Below are 19,921 nucleotides of genomic sequence, written 5' to 3' on the forward strand. Positions count from 1 at the left end.
GGCACAATTCTGAAAGAAACAGAAGAACAGATAAATTAGAGATGTGGGCACAGTTCATTGAAAGTAACAGAGAAGGTTGGAAAAAATAGTTAAAAAAACAGCAAAATTGCAAGAGCAATGAAATTGTGATGAAGCTCTTTAAAAACTGCTTTGGGTATAGTTGAAGTACAGTGTTAGTTCTAGGCACACACATTAAGAAAGTTGTAAAGGCTTTAGGGACATGCTAAGAGAGACTTCAGAAAATTATTGTGGGGATGAATGACATATATAGACACAGGAGAAGCTTGTGGTATTTTCACAAGAACAAGGGGCATTACAAGAAGATAATATGATAGTATTAGAAATCATTCTGGGAAAAGAAAACTCTGGAATGTTTTATTTAGGAAGTGATAGAAAGGCAATTAAAGCATTGTAATTGGGTGTGATATTTCAATATGGATTTATGAAAGGAAAATATATTTGATAACTGATTATTGTTGTAGATAGAGTAAACAGGAGTTGATGAACTTTCTAGAAGGACTTCAATAAGATGCCACATAAGAGATCATTAGCAAAATTCAGGATCTGATATTGGGGAAATATAGTGATGTGGATTCACGATTTCGTAACAAATACAGGATAAGATTAGAGATACATGCTGGAACGTGGATCAAGAAACAAAATGCTGGAAGAACTGAGCGGGTCATTTTGTGGAGTGAAATGGACAGTTGACATTTCTGGTTGAGGCTTTTGGTCTGCACAGAGTAAGATTATTCATTTTTTGGGTAGGCAGGCTCTTGATAGGGGTCCGCTGCCAGCAATGGTGTCATGGACCCCCATATTCACAATGAGTATCAGTGAGTTGGATGAGGAGAGGTATATGTATCCAGAACTGCTGATGGTATAAAGTTGGGTGGTATTGTGCACCGTAAGGAGGATGCAGAGAAGCTTTAAGATTAAGTGAATAAGCAGAGACACAGCAAACCGTATATAATGTGGAAAAGTGTGATATCATCCACTTCGGTAAAACAAATGTAAAAAGGCAGAATATTTTTAAATGATGAGGGATTGAACAGAGCTTTTAAAAAGATGTGGGTGTCCTTGTACATGAATGACTGAAAATTAACATGGAGTAATTGTGAAAAATTATGAATTTAAATAGTATATTGACCTTAGTTGCAAAGGAATATTGAGGACAAAGTTTTTGAGACAAATTTATAGGGCCATAAGAACTGTCTCTACCTGACTTAATATGTTCCATAATTTGTCCTGGTGTCCCGGCATACCCTGAAGCAGTCATCAGGATTTACTTTTTCTCTTTTAATGTCATAAATACCTCTATATAAAGTCCTCACTCAACCATCTCCTTGTATGTCCTTTGCTCTTCTGCAAGTTCATCTAGGTTTATCCTGAAGGGATCAGCCTCGTGATTCTCCTCTGCACTACCTTTAGGGACTAATTATTTACTTAAATATTCATAAAACGTTCCATCTAATTGAAATGAATCAGAATGACAAAATGCCATTCTGTGTCCTACATGAGCATTTACAGCTGGGTATGAAAAAGAAATGTTTGAGGAGACTGGATTGCCAGTTAGTGTAGGTGGGTTAGTAATTACTGGATGATCAGTAGCTGGGGGTGGGGGCACCTAAAGTCAGAAAACTGAGGATGGACCTCATAAAGTTTCCCTTAGGGTTATGCAGAAACATGCCTCACTGATACACTGAAAGTGACTCCTGTAGGATGGGTCACTGGAATATTAATGAAAATTCTAGAAATGGTTTGCTATATCATTGGATGCAACCATGTGTGTCCAGGACCTTCTGAGTGTAATACATCAGAAGAATCTGGAATGGGGATTATGCATTTTGAAAATTATGCTCTGTGTCCCTGATTTTCCTTTACATTTATTTTTCTTAGGAATGGTTTGCTTTCCTCACAATAGTCCAATGCATTTCTATATAAGAGTTTGCAATTTCACTTCCAATTTTATAACAATTTCCCTTGTTTCAGATTCCCTCATGGAGTAAAATCCATTGAATGCTTGATCCTATATGATCAAACCCTTGTACTATTTAAACCATGACACAGTCTCCTAGTCTCAAAGGAAATGAGCTGAGTTCACAGATCCTGCCTTCATAATCTAATCTCCCAAACCCTGGGGCTGTTTGGGTGAAGCTGCCTGAGACCTTTGCCAGAAACAGTTCCAGACAGTCAATGCACAACTTTCTGGTATACATTTCTCCTAAGTATACCAGTATCTCTGTGATAAAACACCTCTTTCCAAGAAACTAAATTGCTTTTAGTACCTTTGCCCAACCTTTAGGAACGTATGAATCAGGAGCAGCAACAGAAAAACATTCAACCATCAGGCCTGCTGCATATTTAAGAAGTTCAGGGCCAAGCTGACTGTCACCCCAACTCTGCAAAGGATAATCATTTTCCTCTCTCTGTCTTGAAATATTGAAAGACTCAAATTCCATAGATATTTTTCAAAGACTCGTTATGAGGAAAGGAAATTACATCATCATCTGAAGTTAACTTTTTGTTCCAAATTGTTCCACAAGAGTAAACACCCACTTCACATCCACCCTGTCCAGACCCTTCGGAAACTTACATGTTTCAATCAAATTTCTTCTCACTCTGCTAACTTCAGCAAACACAGTCTAGCCTGTTCATCTTTTTCTCATAAGATAACACATCCTTACCCAGAGGACATTTCACTTTCAGTGATTTATGTGGACAGCTGAAATTAACTACCGGTAGTAGCTGAATGTTTGAACATGATGTTCAATGGTCAGAGATTAGCGGTGAGGAATATGCCATAATGCATGTAAAACAAAATCAGTATGCTCAGAGTAGAAAAGCCCACAGTTTTGTACTACTATACTGTACATTCTGACTGCGAATCTCCACAGAACTCACCTGATTTACAATGTTAGTTTTTAACTTAACTTCTTCTGGAGCTTTGTCGGTCTTCTATTGAAGCCCTAGCAATACATCAGAATGACATGGAAATTTCCCATACCCATCTTTATTCTATATTTTCTTTTCTTGTAGGTGGATGACTCTGTATTTCACAGCTATTATTGCCTTTGTGAGGTAAACTCCTTTCTCAATCTTTCTCTTTCATTTCATTTTTAAAAAATTTCATATAGATATATTGTAGCATCGTTTATGTATCTTCTCTTACCCTGACCAGTCATTCTCCCATGAATTGAAGTTTGCAAATAGATTAATCTAGAGCCAGTTTTAATATGTGGAAAGCAGAGAACCCTGAAAATGCAGAAAAACAGAACATTGAAGCTGGCAGGAAAGATGCCAAAGCCCTTGAGAAGGTACAGAGATGTCCTGGAATGCTTCAGGGATGTGGCATCTCATTTACTTTGGAGCACTGAATTCGAGTTGTTCTTGAAAACACAAGAGATCATGCAGATTCTGGAAATGTAGAGCAGAGCAGTCAAAACGCTGGAGGAATTCAGCAGGCCATTGAATCAACAGTCGATTTCTCAGGCCAAGACCTGATGAAGGGTCTCAGCCTGAAACATCAACTGTTCAGTCCTCTCCATAGATGCTGCCTGGCCTGCAGTTTTCCTCCAGCATTATGTGGGTATTGCCTGGGCTATTCTCTTTAGAGCAGGGAAGACTGAGTGGAGTTTTGTTACAGGGTTTTGCAGGTTTTTTATATATATAAAGTAAGAGAGGAAGCTATTGGCAGTGTAGAAACATTGGTTAACCACAGACTGAGGTTTGTTACTTAAGATGATAAGTGGAAGAACTAGATATGAGAAGAATTTTTGTTTTGTTTCTGATAAACTGGCTGCTGAAGTTAATGTAGTATATGAAGCTTACATGAAACAGAAATAAATAAATTTCCAGACCAACCTTCAATCAACTTATTGCTGGCAAGTTCCTAAAAGCTGACATATGCAATTGATAGTTCTTAAATTTCTTCCTCCTGTTTTGGACTCAATGATCCACAATCTCTAGGGAGTAAAACTTATAGCTGGGTATGTCGATGAAGAGGGCATTACAATTTGGAACATATAAATTGCTACTCAAATTCCAAATCAATGTACTGTGTATCACATCCTGAACTACTCTGATCCCTAATTTCCAGTTCCAGTCTTAGGAGTGTAATTAATTCAATCAATCCTTTCACAGTAGATCTGAGAAGGCAAAGGAAAAACAAAGGCAGAAAAAATAAAGAATTATTGGCATTGCTGAACCATACTACTTATAACCAAAATTTGTCTACACTTGTTGGAAAGCTACACAGGAAAATCCTAATTTTCTGCTGGAAGTGGAACATGTTAAACACATCTACTAAATGAATTGTGCATATTCAATCCTCCTCTGAGTTTTGATCCGACTATAAGTTATACCTTGCCTGCCGAAGATATTGTTAGGGTTTGCAATGGGATGTTGAACCCTCTTATAATGGAGTGAAGCTAGGAAGGAGAACATTATCCACTTTCAAGCAAGCATGGTTGGAATTTGGCGAGCAACATGAATGACTGAGATACAATTGCACAACTAAGAAAATAGATCAGTAACAATGGTGCTGCTCAGTGTTTACATGAAATGAAACATTGCTTCATTCCGAGTGAAGAGAAATCTTCGTAGAAGCGGCTGATACAGGAATAAAATAATGTACCAGTATCTGCAGAATGTGGGATCCGTGAGAAGGGACGTATAGGACATTGTGGATGATGGAATTCTGCAATATAACCGAAGATGCTGAAACACTCAACAGGTCAAGCAGCTTCTGTGGAGAGAGAGCACTTTACACTTCAGGTTGACGACCTTTCATCAAATCATAAATGTGCATGTTACAAATGGTTTCTTCTCAAACTGTTATTTCTCTGCTGTTTTACTGAATAAAGCATTCACTCAAGCTAACAGCTGGACATGCATGGAAATCCAAGTGTATAGCTCAAACTGAAAACTGCCTCTCTAGCTGATATCACATTTACCTTTTCAGAGGTTCTTTCCCAAAAATACCTTTTAGGATACAGAGAAGAAGATTGCTCTCCTAGATTCAAACATGCAACTCTTTTCCCTTTACAGGATTGTAACAGCTCATAAAAGGCTGAGCATCAAAGGAGGACCAACTGAGCCTTAATGAAGTGAATGCATAAAGCATAGAATAATGAATGCACCCACAGGACCAGTTCTGTGTTTCTCTTATATTATTCTTACTCTTTCCACTTGCTTCAGTCAAGCATATTACCATACACAACACCAGACCAAAATAAAGAGGAGTACTGCATGCCCAGTGTGTTAACATTGCTTTCTCTTCCTCTTCTGTTTCTCCAGACATGCCACCAGGAAAAGCGGCAGCTCCTAGATCCTTTCAAGAAGTCAGCACCTCACAACAACTTGCGTAACTCATTCCGCTTGTCACAAACACAGGTACAACCACCCACGGGGTTCATATAATCAAAATAGCTAGAGCAATAGATCGAAAAGGAGCAGCAGGAGCCTTTTGCTTGGAGTTCACCTCATGTCCTGCCTTAGCTGCATATCAAGAGGAGGATGACAAAAAAAAATATTGCTGACCAAGCACTGGGGTATGCTGGAATCATTTTCATCTATTGAAATGGGAATTTTATTTCCATGCTATTTCCTGAAGTGCTCACCTTTCTCACTGGCCATTCCGGTCACACCATCAAAACTTATACCTCTGTAGCACCAATGTCTTCACTAGGCTTAAGTATTCTGTGTGGCTTACGAAATGATGTTTCAAGGAACTCCACTAGCACAGAACAAGTAACTTTATTAAAAACATTAATATTAACATACATCATATGTTCACTTGTAAAACAAAACACAATGTTATGTAGTATTTTTGAGTCATGATGCTCCCGGAATTACTGATAAAATATCAATGTTTCTTTGCTGTTTATTCAATAGAACATGATATTACCTTCCTCAAGACAATAGCAAGCAGGTCAAGTAAAGGGAAGAGGGCTGCTGGGAAAGTAATGGTCACTGGGAAATGTCACTGAGATGTTTCTTATTTGGAGATGGCAATGGTAACAAAGTGACCAGAACACCAGAGATTGAGCATATACAAAGGGGTAGATGCTGATAGTAGGAAACATTGAGACTTCTGAACAAGAGGCCTCCTTTGACTGTTCAGTTGTCCAATGAGATCATGGCTGATCTTTGACTTTATTCCTCAAACTTGCCCTTTGCCCATATTCCCTAATATCTTTTGTTAAGAGAACTCTCACTAATCTCAAATCAAAAAACAGCAATTAATTATAGTTCAACTGTTTATCAGTGTGAAGAGAGTTTCAAACTTTTTTTTTACAGAGAAGCATTTTCTTCCCGAAAGGTCTAATTGTTTCTCCTCCGCTTATACTAATCTTCCTGGCCAGCAGAAGTTGTTTCTCGTGAAAGGGACAGGGAAAAGAAAGCAGAGAGAAAAGAAAGTACACGGAAAATAAAGAACAAGGCCTCTGAGAGGAGAGAGAGGAACAGCGCTGGAAAAAAATTACTGAGCAAGAAACATAAAAATTTGAAATCTATTTTCACTTTCATTTTGATCATCAAAGATAGTTTAATAAAATGAAAAACCTTTAAGAGATCAACTTCCATCTTTTATTCGTGAGATTCTAAGAGTTTGTACAGGCCTTCCTTAGGTAACGAATGGATTCCATTTTTCAGATGCCCAAACCTCATTTTTGCATGTAAGTTGTAAAATGGATAAAAATAATTCAATATGCCTCCATTGTACAGTAATAAAAGACAACAGAAGTACATAAGATTGAAAAGAAGGAACAAATTCCAAAAGTGGAGAGAGTTCTGCCATTTGTAGGGACTAATGTAAGTATAATAATATTATGGGAGCTTGTTCACATGTAAGAGTGTTCATAAGTCTGGCATTCATAACCCAGAATGGCCTGTGTTTAGTTGCATGACATATGTCAGTGATAACAAACTTGATTCTGATTCTGATCATGAAATTAACTGAAGGAAGGGTATCGGCAGCTCTTTATTCTTTATCTGATTTTGTTTGGTAATTTTATATAATTCCATGGACTGAAGATTGAAGATCACCTGCTTCGTGCCCAAGTTATATTATCTTGCATCAAATAGATCTTTGCTAAACTCACAGCCTTGGCATTTAGCAGGATTATCCTGTAAGCAAATTACTATAAATAACTTGTATAGGCTTTTTGAGAGACATTGATTAGCAGTAATAGAACTGTAGTTTTGGAAGTGTTCATATGTTCCACAAGATTTTGTACATTTTATAGGTGAACTATTGTCCATGATTCAACCTAACATCCATTACCTTCAAAGGTCATCCACATCACTTTGTCTCAAGTGTTCTATTCAGATTGAATTGAAATATAGCAAAAATTATTTGTCAAACACTGGAAAACGCAACTATATCTGTATGCTTGATAGCATCACTTGCTCTTTGAAAGCCATCTGTTACATGGAACCGCCATCATTCTGCTTCTGGAGAGTGTCTGTGTTTAGATGCACCTTACAGTAGAAATTAATAGACTGACAGATCTTAGTTTGACTACAGCCTACAAAACATAACAGTAATGTTGAAGTTTATGACAGTTCAGCTGCACAGCAGTTAAAACAATTGCATGAAAATGGGCTATTTCAATTCTAACCTTAGTCTTTGCTTATCCAAATTTGCCTTGGTCACTGCAGTTCTGACAAACCAAATATTTATAATTAAACTTTTGTACCTGACCCCTGATGAAATAAAATGGAGGATGTCTGATGCTGAAGATTAGTTTAAACAGTCAAACTGAGTTCCAGCTCCAGAATTAGTTTCTTCAGTTCTGAGTCATGCCCATTGACGCTATTTTTAAGTTATTAATAAAGGTTTGACAAGGATTTACCAAAGTCCTAATAGCTAATGGATGACCAACAAATTATCTGCATAAGAGCAAAGTAAACACTTTATTTTCCTTTTTCAGGTTGACACTGGAGAGTCTGGAAATGCTCCCAGAGAAGCCACGAACATGAAAACACAAACTGTTGCTTCTTATTTCAGGGTAGGCAAAATAATCTTTGCATTTGTCATTACTTTTGAGCCCATATGTAAGACCCAACACTTTCCCTTACTCTTCCACTGAATGTGCAAGTAGATGCATACACCTTTACTGATGCTGCTCTTAAACCAGGCGCATCTTTCTCTAGAAGTTGCTACCATTGCTTCTAGTGAGTGAAGTGTGGGAAACGTATGGGGAAGCATGGGTATGAATCTGCAGTCCAGCACAACATCTCCTTTCCATTTTCCACTTCAGTTATCTCCATTTCATTAGGCATATGTGGTTTTGCTTGCCCAGCTCTTTCAGTTCTTCCGATCACCACTGAATTAGATCCAAGTTACTGACTGACCTCAACAGTATCACAATGATTCTGTACACTTGATAGGTGGAATATTGTCCATGGTCCTGTTTCATACAACCTCTAAGCTGATATTAATGTTGCTGTTTGAGTTGTTGCTTTTTTAACAGGTATGAAAGATGATTTAGCATCCTGATTTAGGACACAAGTGTGTGTTTGAGTTTTCTTTTCCTTTGAACCATTTTATGGATATTTTCTCTACTCCTTGGATCCACCCTTGGAATTAATAACCTGCATGATAAAAGGCAGATAACCCATTCCATTAGATTACATTACATCTCCTCTTAAAGCTGCAGGAGGTAGGCTTTGTTATAAGCTTTCAAAGGCTTCCTGTAAAAGCATACAGGAGTTACCTTCAAGAAATTATAAAATAAAACCATTGTGAGAGCATAAATCTAAAATAAAACAGATATTAGTCTGCAGGTTAAGCAGTTGTGAAGAATCCCACATGATGCCTGAGTATGCCAGAAAATTAAGGCTGAGCTGTTGTAACCAAAATCCATAGGTGGAGAATGGAGATAAAAGTGTCACAAAGTACCAATTAGCAATGATGGCAGCTGTGGTTCCACGTGACATTTATATGCATACATCTCTCATCGATGCCTGGCATCTGACTGGCAGGAACTGAAAACTCTGTTGAGAAATGTTCTGTCTCATGACCCTCACCACTACCTGAAAACAGTGACTATATACAGCAAAATATTCCGCTGTAGTGATGTGCTACACACAGCGCTGAAATAACGACATGCAGTCGGTAAGTCGTTTCGAGACTAGTTTATTCAAACTTCGCGGCGCTGGCATTAATCCCTAGCGCCCGCCCTCTCCGGGCGGAAATTACATCAGAAGTGCATTACCAAAGTCTCCCCCCGCACGCTGGCTATTTGTGAGCCGGTTCGCCTGCGCAGAAAGTGGGTCACCACATAATCCTTCCCCAGAACCGGCGATACACCCCCCAATGTCCACAGTCTGGATCAGCCTCTGTTTGGGAGGTCTGCCTCTGTGCCGCAGTGCCTGAACCTCGACCGGCTGCGCCAAGTCCACATGGGCTGGTTTGAGTCGGTCCACCGTGAAAACCTCCTCTTTCCCACCAATGTCCAGAACGTACGTGGACCCGTTGTTTTTGATCACCTTGAACGGCCCCTCGTACGGCCGCTGTAGCGGTGCCCGGTGTCCGCCCCTTCATACAAACTCAAACTTACAGTTCTGCAGGTCTTTGGGTACATGGGTCGGGGTCCGTCCGTGCTGTGAAGTCAGTACGGGGGCCAGGCCGCCGAGCCTCTCATGTAGTCTGTCCAGGACTGCTGCGGGTTCTTCCTCTTGCCCCCTTGGGGCTGGTAATGAACTCTCCTGGGACGGCCGTACACCAACTCGGCCGACGAGGTGTGCAGATCCTCTTTGGGCGCTGTGCAAATTCCAAGCAGGACCCAGGGAAGCTCGTCCACCCAGTTGGGTCCTCTCAGGCGGGCCATGAGAGCCGACTTCAAGTGACGGTGGAAGCATTCCACTAGTCCGTTCGACTGTGGGTGGTAGGCAGTAGTGTGGTGTAGCTGCGTTCCCAACAGGCTGGAGGTGAACTAGGCGCCTCTGTCGGAGGTAATGTGGGCCAATACCCCGAAGCGTGCTACCCAGGTTGCAATCAGTGCTCGGGCGCAGGAATCGACAGATGTGTCGGTGAGCGGGACCGCCTCTGGCCACCTCGTGAACCGGTCTACCATAGTTAGGAGGTACCGCGCTCCTTGGGACACTGGTAGGGGACCCACGATATCCACATGAATGTGGTCGAGCCTCCGGTGGGTGGGTTCGAACTGCTGCGGCGGGGCTTTAGTGTGCCGCTGCACCTTGGCTGTTTGGCACTGCGCGCACGTACTGGCCCATTCACTGACCTGTTTGCGAAGTCCGTGCCACGCAAACTTGCTGGAGACCAGCCGGACAGTTGTCCTGATAGATGGGTGCACCAAACCATGTATGGAGTCGAAAACTTGCCGCCTCCAGGCTGCTGGGACGATGGGGCGAGGTTGGCCAGTAGCCATGTCGCACAGGAGGGTCCTCTCACCTGGGCCTACGAGAAAGTCCTGCAGCTGCAAACCCGAGACTGCGGTCCTGTAGCTGGGCATCTCGTCGTCTGCCTGCTGCGCCTCCGCTAGTGCTGCATAGTCCACCCCCAGGGACAGGGCCTGGACAGCTGGTCCGGAGTGTGCGTCCGCCACGACGTTGTCCTTTCCCGAGACATGCTGGATGTCCGTCGTGTACTCGGAGATGTAGGGCAGATGTCGCTGCTGGTGAGCCGACCAGGGATCGGACACCTTCGTGAACGTGAAGGTCAACGGTTTGTGGTCCGTGAACGCGGTGAACAGCCTGCCTTCTAAGAAGTACCTGAAATGCCGAATTGCCAGATACAGTGCCAACAGCTCCCGGTCGAAGGCACTGTACTTGAGTTCGGGTGGTCGTAGGTGCTTGCTGAAAAACGCCAAGGGTTGCCAGCACCCCTCGATGAGCTGCTCCAACACCCCATCAACTGCTGTGTCGGATGCGTCCACCGTGAGGGTGGTCAGAACGTCCGTTCTGGGGTGCACCAGCATCACTGCATCTGCCAAGGCCTCCTTGGCTTTAACGAAAGTGGCCGCGGCCTCCTCGTTCCAAGTAATGTCCTTGCCTTTACTCGACATCAGGGTGTACAAAGGGCGCATGATACTGGCTGCTGAGGGGAGGAATCGGTGGTAGAAGTTCACCATACCAACGAACTCCTGTAGGCCTTTGACCGTGTTGGGCCGGGCAAAGTGGCGGATCGCATCTAGCTTGGCGGGCAGAGGTATTGCCACGTCTTTGGTAATCCTGTGGCCCAGGAAGTCAATGGTATCGAGACTGAACTGGCATTTGGCTGGGTTGATCGTGAGGCCGAAATCACTCAGGCGGGAGTAGAGCTGGCAGAGGTGGGACAGATGCTCCTGGCGACTACTGCTGGCTATAAGGATGTCCTCCAAATAGATGAACGCAAAGTCCAGGTCGCGTCCCACCGCATCCATTAGCCGCTGGAATGTCTGTGTGGCATTCTTCAGGCTGAACGGGGTGATAAGTGCTGTTTTGGGGATGTCTTCAGGGTGCACCGGGATTTGATGGTATCCCCGGACGAGGTCTACTTTGGAAAAGATTCTTGCCCCGTGCAGGTTTGCAAAGTCCTGTATGTGCGGCACGGCGTAGCAGTCTGGAGTTGTAGCCTCGTTCAGTCTGCGCTTGTCGCCGCATAGTCTCCAACCCCCAGCTGCTTTGGGCACCATGTGCAGGGGGGAGGCCCATGGGCTGTCGGACCTCCGTACGATCCCCAATTCCTCCATCCTCTTGAACTCCTCCTTCGCCGGGCGGAGCTTTTCCGGGGGGAGCCTTCGTGCACGGGCGTGGAGGGGTGGTCCCTTGGTCGGGATGTGGTGCTGAATCCCGTGTCTGGGCATGGCTGCCATGAACTGCGATGCCAGAATCGATGGGAAGCCCACCGGGATTCTGATGAATTTGTTGTCCAACAGCATGATGGAGTCCAGGTGTGGGGCCGGCAACTTAGCTTCACCCAGGGAGAACATCTGCAAAGTCTCGGCATGCACCAGTCTTTTCCCTTGCAAGTCGACCAGCAGGCTGTGAGCTCGCTAGAAGTCCGCCCCCAGGAGTGGTTGGGCCACGGTGGCCAGTGTGAAGTCCCACGTGAACCGGCTGGCACCGAACTGCAGCTGCACTGTGCGGGTGCCGTAGGTCCATATCGTGCTGCCATTTGCAGCCCTCAGGGTGGGTCCTGGCTTCCTGTTGCGGGTGTCATACCCCGTCGGGGGCAAGACGCTAATTTCCGCTCCAATGTCGACTAAGAAGCGGCGTCCCGACTTTTTATCCCAGACGTACAAGAGGCTGTCCTGGTGGCCAGCCGCCATAGTCATTAGCGGCTGCTGGCCCTGGCCCTTGCAGGGCGGGCGACAATGGCGGGCTTTTGTACCCCACCGCTGGTGGTAGAAACACCACTGTTCACTGGCCTCCTCACTCCTGCCTCTGTGTTGTGTGCGCCCCCCTGCCGGGCCTGGTCTGGTCCGCTGTTGGGCGCGTGGCCTGGTAATCTGACCGACAGACGCCACACTCTCCCTCTTGGCTTTCCACAGCACGTCTGCCCGGACCGCCACCTTCCAGGGGTCGCTGAAATCTGCGTTGGCCAGCAGCAGATGTATGTCCTCGGGCAGCTGCTCTAGGAACGCCTGCTCAAACATGAGGCGGGGCTTGTGTCCATCAGCCAGGGCCAGCATCTTGTTCATCAATGCTGACGGCAGTCTGTCTCCCAAACTGTCCAGGTGAAGCAGACGGGCACCCCGCTCACGCCGTGAGAGGCCAAAGATCCCAATGTGCAGCGCCTTGAATGCTTCATATTTGCCTTCTTCCGGGGGCGACTGTATGAAATCTGCAACCTGGGCGGCCGCCTCCTGGTCAAGGGCGCTCACCACGTGGTAGTAACGCGTGGAATCAGAGGATATCTGCCGAATCTAGAACTGGGCTTCTGCTTGGCTAAACCACACGCGTGGTCGCAGCGTCCAGAAAGTCGGCAGTTTTAGCGAAACTGCGTGAACTGCGTCATCTTTGGTCCAAATCCTGTTCGGACCGTCGGGGTCACCAATGTAGCGATGTGCTACACACAGAGCTGAAATAACGACACGCAGTCGGTAAGTCGTTTCGAGACTAGTTTATTCAAACTTTGCGGTGCTGGCATTTAATCCCTAGTGCCCGCCCTCTCCGGGCAGAAATGACATCAGAGGTGCATTACCAAAGTCTCCCTCCACGCGCTGGCTATTTGTGAGCTGGTTCACCTGCGCAGAAAGTGGGTTACCACACCGCCTGGCAAAAACATGGATTTGCACTAATGACTCAAGAATATTAGGTAATTGAAATGCATTTGTACAGTTATTCCTACCTTTTAAAGTGAACTAATCAGATGTTGTTTCTCAAGTCTGAGATTTAATATGGGGAGACAATACTGCCTTAATCCAGTGACTACTGACACACAGACTGTAACAGTGTTGCACCAAAGTCACTAGTCTTTGATCGTTTATGTATAACATTATAAAACATGGATTCCGCTGGTCTGAGTTTCGGATCATCTCTAACTACTCATTCTTGATTCACCATCTCCGTGTCTAATTGATGTTAATTGCTATAATCAGGCAGATGCACTGAGAACTCTCAAGCTATCTTCATATGGCAGAGCATCTGGTGTAGAGAGCTTACTGTTCTGCCAGCATAAAATTTCACTCTACCCAGAAAATCACACTTTTGTTCTACCACTTAACTGTGGCTATTTAAAGATGTGGAATATTCATCATTAAAAATCAGCTTCCAATAACAAAATCATGAATGGCAAGACAGGAGGCGTCAGCCTAAGGGGGTGTTTCATGCACCTTGTACTTGTAGATAGCAAGATTAAAAGGGTGTCCACCACCCAAAACATCCACACCCACCACCTCTTCTTCTTTCAACATTTCAAGTGACCATTTCTTGATCTAATCTTCCATCCCCACCAATTCACCCCACTTTCCTGTCAACATCAAATACAGAGTTCTCATTGTCCCTGCCTTCTATCTCATTAGACTCATCATTCAATGGATTATGCTCTGTAATTTCTGTCATCTTAGTAAGTTTCCACAACCAGAAGATATCCACCCATGCCTCCCCACTTGCCTCTTTCAGCATTCCAAAGGGACCATTCCCTTCACATCTTCTTGTTCCAATCTTACATCCCCATCAATTACTTCCTTTAAGCTTCTCCTGTTATCGTCAGAGCTGGACAGTTTTGAGATAAGGATGTCCAGTGAACTTTCCACTGTTGCTGCTGGTTCTACAGGGCTTTTGCCACGTTCACATTTGCTTCAGATTTGTCACACCTGTTGTCTTACAGACCTCAAATTTCCAGTGTCTCTTTAAATGTCTTCATTTATTTATTAATCAGAGTGCAATAGCATAGCGTTACCTGGACAACCTTGGCTTTCACTCTTTCACAGGCATTCCCTTTCTTCTCTGTGCCCTTACTCCTCCGGGAATTCCAACCAGAGCCAAGGTCACAGCACAAGAGAACAGGAGCAAGGGTCCAAGAACAATAGCGGTATGAGCTTCAATAATGAGAGGAAGAGACAAGTGTTTCTTCAGCATTGATGGGAATTCAGTATGATGTATGGTTAAGGTCAAGGATGTCAAGGTCAGGGATATCTTTGAATAGTTGTAAGTCATTCTGAAGGGACAGATCACAGATAAAAGGAGATATGAGGCCCTATAACTTGAATTTAAGGATCGGATTAGCAGATAACTCTCCTTGTCACTGACAATCAATGCTGGTGCACCCCAAGGATGCATGCTTGGCCCACTGTTCTACTATCTCTCCACTCACGACTGTGTAGTTAGGCACCACTTAGAAATCTGCCTACAACGCAACTATTGTTAGCAGAATTTCAGATGGTGACAAAGGCATACAGGAGTGAGATAGATCAGCTGGCTAAGAGGTGTCACAACAACAGCTTTGCACTCAGTCTTAGTAAGACCAAGGAATTGATTGTGGACTTCAGGAAGGAGAAGTCAAGGGAACATACACCAGTCCTCATCAAGGAATCAAAATGGAAAGAGTGAGCAGTTTCGTTCTTGGGTGTCAACATCTCTAAAGATCTATCCTGGGTCCGACATATTGATGCAATTACAAAGGAGGCAGGACATTTCATTAAGAGTTTGTGGAGACTTGGTATGATATCAAAGACACTTGCAAATTTCACCAGATGTAACTGTGGAGAGTATTCTGACTGGTTGCATCACCATCTGGTATGAAGGGACCACTGCACAGAACAGGAAAAAGCTACAGAAAGTAGCAAATTAGTCAGCTCCACTATGGGCACTGGCACCCTCAGAACTGAGGAAATCTTCAAAAGGCAATACTTCAAAACAGCAGCATTCATCATTAAGGCCCCCCATCACCCATGACATGCCCTCTTCTCATTGCTACCATCGAGTAGAAGGTACAGGAGCCTGACCGCACTAATTCACACACATACACACACACACAGTTGTTTTTTAAATTTATGTACTGCTGCTGCAAAACAGGAAACTTCATGATGTATGCCAGTGATATTTAACCTGATTCGATTCTGATTAAAAAGGATTTAATCTCTAATTTACTTCCAGTGCAATGTGTGAGTAGATGAAAGGTAGCTGAAGAGATGATACAGGAGGGTATGCTTTGGATTTCAGGATTACTAGGACAGGAACATAGAGTCTGTGCAGACTGAACAGTTGAACGTGTGTGTGTGTGTCTCTATCTACATGTCTATGTGTAAGGTGTGGGGGAAGGGGGGTGGTACAGGTACATAGTTTTGCTGGTGCTGTTAAGGAAAGCTTAAACAATTCTTGCACAGAGAACGTACTGTATGTGATGCGAAGCAGTATAGCAAGAGGGGAGCAACATCCGAATATATAAGGAAAAGTTCAACAGTTCAGTAGGCAGAGCAAGCATATAGGAAGAATGCAAGAGGGTGCTGCATCTGGTAAGACACATTCACTGAGAGCAGTGCCTAGCACATGGGCATTCAGCATTACTGAAAGATGTTCCGGATCAGCAATTCAACATTTTAAAAAGATATAAAAGAAGAGATGACATTGCAATATTAATCAAGAACTCTATTTCTCCAATAAGAAGAGTGAACATCCAAGATGCTGCTCCAAATGACATCATTAGAAACAAGAAAATAGGAACATCGACTTTACTCAAGGTGCACTACAGCCTCCAAACAATCAATGAGAGACAGTGGGGCAGATAAGTTTGTAAATCACAGCAAACGGTGAAAGTAATAATGTAATAGTGTTAGATGAATCTCACACGAGGGCAATTCAAGGAAAAGAATCTGTAGTACAGGTCTAATCTGGATTTGGAAGTACAAGTACTATTCATGGATGGTCAGCATGGTTTTGCTTTTAAAATCCTGTCCAACTAAATTCATTAAACTTTTCAAAGAGGAGGTGAAGTTTTGATGAAGGTAGGGCAGTTGATGTAGCCAATATGGACCTCAGTAAGGCCTGGAGCAAAATTCAATACTTGTTTTCTCATTTTTATGGTTTTGGAGAGGGGTAGAAGGGCTACTGACTTGAAACATTACCTTGCTAAATACATATCTATTCATATTACGTCTCTTATTAGTTTGTCATATGGCCTAGACTTGTAAACAAAGTATTGAGTGAAGGTTTGGGACAATAGTCAAAATTAAGTTCAGAGATGTACTTATAAAATTGCAAAAAGACTCATAAATCCCAATAGATTTGCCAGATCAAATTACTGTAGGGCAGTTTTATGAAGGAAAGAATTCTCGTGCTTTGTACACCTAAAGTAAATCATCGTTGCTGCTAACTGCACTTTAGTGTACAGTAGTCAAAGTGATGAAACATTGCAGTGTTGGTTATGCCAAATCAGTGTTCCACTGAGGTCTCAAACTAACCTTTTGTTTTCACCCATCAAAGGATTAGGATTAGGGCTCCTTTGGGCATTTCAGAAATTGTCAGTTTTTGCTGGTGTCCTGACTCATGGATTATAGAACTACAGAAAAGTACTATCTATCTGAAGATCATTAAATCTTTCAAATTTTGCAAGCTCATTTGAAAAGCATTGAATATTTTCCCTATTAACCCATTTTTCTACATAGCACTATAGATGTCATTTCGGACAAAGTTGCACATGAAAAGAAAGTCAGAGAACTAGTGAGTGTCAGTTAAAATATTGGAGGTTGTTTCAGATGAGACTAGCTTGGTCAGCATGATAGATTGGACCAAAGGACCTGTTTCTGTGATGTTTGACTCTGTTACTCTGTGACCATAAATGTCCAACTAATTTGTTTAGCATTATCTTCCTTTCGTTACCTTCTGCTGACTTGGTCAGATCCAGTAACTGCATTCCAGATGTTCTCTTATTGCATCCTTCATAATGTATTTTGGCTAACCGGTCTGTAGTTCCTTCCTCCTCTTTTTCAAAAAGTAAGATCACATTTGCCAGGAACTGCCCTGGAGACTAAAAAAATGTTGGAAGCTGACCACCAATGTATTCAGCATTTATATTCCTCTCCCTTTAGTACTCAAGGATGTAAATTATCAAGCTTTGGCATTTTTTTCAGCATTTAGTGCTGTTAACCTCTCACAGTATTTCCCTCAAAAACCCTAACCCAGTCCCTAGACTCTAAATTCCCTGCTATATCTGTGAGGTTATTTGAGTAGTCCTTTGTGAAAAGGAACCAAAGTAACTGGTTAAATATTCTGCTATTTCTTTCTTCACAATAATAATCTCTTCCTTGATAATAGGAGACCTATAATTGTCTACACCAGTCTTTTTCTCGCTTCACTAATTTAAAGATGTTTTTACCATTAGTATCACTTGTACACTTTCCCAATCTTATTTGTTTTTTTTAATCCTTTGCAGAATTGTAAACTACTTCTATCCTCAGATATGCTGCCTTCTGTTAGCAATTTATATGTCTTCTTTTTGGATCCAATAATATCATAAATTCCCTTCATAGCCAATGGTTCAGCACATTTTCCTGACATTTTTGCTGTGGATAAGATTGATCCCCGTTGCAATGTATGATTACATTCTTTAAGTATTATGCATTACCTGGCTGCTGTTTGCTGACAGTGAGCTTCACCAAACTATCAATTTGGGTATCATATTTTATAAAGTGCTTTATTCAGATTAAAGATCTAATTTCTATCTATCTATTTATTAATTTATCAATATATTTATCTATCAATCGATCAGATTAAAGACCTAGTTTCTTTCTATCTATCTGGCACAATGGACTACGCCACCCAGTAACTTGCCTATTTAACCCAAACCATAGGAGAATTTATAATGACCAATTAACCTACTCACTATTACATCAGTGGGCTGCAGTCATCACGGGCAGTCATTTCCTGTGAGGCAGCTCGAGATTTAAAGAAAGCTCGAGGCCTTTCAGAACTTTTCAGCAGGCTGCAATCATCAAGAGCAGTTATTTGTTCATGGAGCAGAATGAGGTTTAAAAAGAGCTTGGGACCTTTCGGAACTTTTTGGCAGGCTGCAATCATAACGATCTCTTAGCCACTCGGCAGGTGCCGATGAAAAGAAGTGAGGTGTAAGCGGAGTGACAATTGTCGGAGTGGTTCGCTGTTAGAGTGGTCAGGTGGTAGCTCAACAGACTTGGCACTGAACAGGTTTATCTGAGAAAAAGACACAGGCTAGAACTTAAGCTTGAGAAGTTATAGGTATAAAAATGTAGGCAGGATGGTAGTTAAAGTAATGGAATGCTCCTCCTGGAAGATGTGGGATTGCAAGGTACCTAGCACTCTCCCTAAAGACTATATCTGCAGCAAGTGCACCCAAATTCAGCTCTGGAATGACAAGATCAAGGATCTGGAGCTGGAGCTGCATGTACCCAAGATCATCTGGGAGGCTGGAAACTTCATAGATGAGAATTTTACTGAGGTGGACACATCCCAAATGCAGGTTTCTGATAGTAGATAGATGACACCAGAAGAAGGAAAGGGAGTAAGCTGTCAGCAGAGGGCTCCCCTCTGGCCAACCGCTGCAGCATTGAGTGTACACTTTTGGATACTGCTGGGGGAAATGACATATCAGGGCACAGCAGCCACAGCCAGGCCAGTGGCACTGTGGCCAGCTCTGAGGCTCAGCAGGGAAGGATAAAGTCAGGCAAGGCTACAGTGATAGGAGACTAGATAGTTAGGGGGATGGACTGGAGATTCTGTGGCTGTGAAAGAGATATCAGGATGGTGTGTTGCCTCCCAGGTGCAATGCTCTAGGATGTCTCAGAGTGGCTGTAGAAGATTCTCACAAGTGAAAGTGAGCAGCCAGAGGTCATGGTGCACATTGGCACTAATGACTTAGGTAGAAAGGGGGGAGAAGTCCTGCATAGTGGGCATAGGGAGTTGAACAACAGAACCTCCAAATAATCTTTTGGTTACTCCCAGTACCATGTGCTAGTCAGGGCAGGAATAGGATGATAGTACGGATGAATAAGCGGCTGAGGAAGTGGTGCAGTTAGAGTAGGACATTGTGGGCATTACTGAATCGTGGCCAAAAGAAAATCATAGTTGGAAGCTGAACATCCAAGGATACACATTATATTCAAAGGACAGCTAGGTAAGCAGAAGGATGCAATAGGTCTGTTGGTAAAAAATCAAATCAAATCCTTAGAAAGAGGTTACACTGGATCAGAGGATGTAGAATACTTGGGGGTAGTTAAGAAACAGCAAGGGTAAAAGCATCCTGATGGTAGTTATATACAGGCCTCTGAATAGCATCCAGGAGCTGGGATATAAATTACAATGGAAGATAGAAAAGACATGCAGAAAGGGCAATGTTATAATAGTCCTGGGGGATTTTAATATGCAGATAAATTGGGACAATCAGATTGGTGCTGAATCCCAAAGAGGGCATCTGTAGAGTGCCTATAAGAAGGCTTTTAAGAGCAGCTTGTGGTTGAACTCATTAGGGGAAAGGCAATTCTGGAATGTGTGTTGT

At 43.0% G+C, this 19,921-nt stretch overlaps 1 protein-coding gene across 1 annotated transcript in view; it reads left to right on the plus strand.

Moving 5' to 3' along the window:
* Positions 1–19,921, plus strand: part of myo3a (myosin IIIA) — a 404,249-nt gene that overhangs the window by 280,264 nt on the left and 104,064 nt on the right. The window contains exon 24 of the mRNA XM_073055309.1: positions 7,935–8,012. Coding sequence (XP_072911410.1) covers positions 7,935–8,012 — 78 coding nt within the window. The remainder of the gene's footprint in view (positions 1–7,934; positions 8,013–19,921) is intronic.

This window comes from Hemitrygon akajei, chromosome 8 (assembly GCF_048418815.1).
Source record: "Hemitrygon akajei chromosome 8, sHemAka1.3, whole genome shotgun sequence".
Classification (NCBI taxonomy): Eukaryota; Metazoa; Chordata; class Chondrichthyes; order Myliobatiformes; family Dasyatidae; genus Hemitrygon; species Hemitrygon akajei.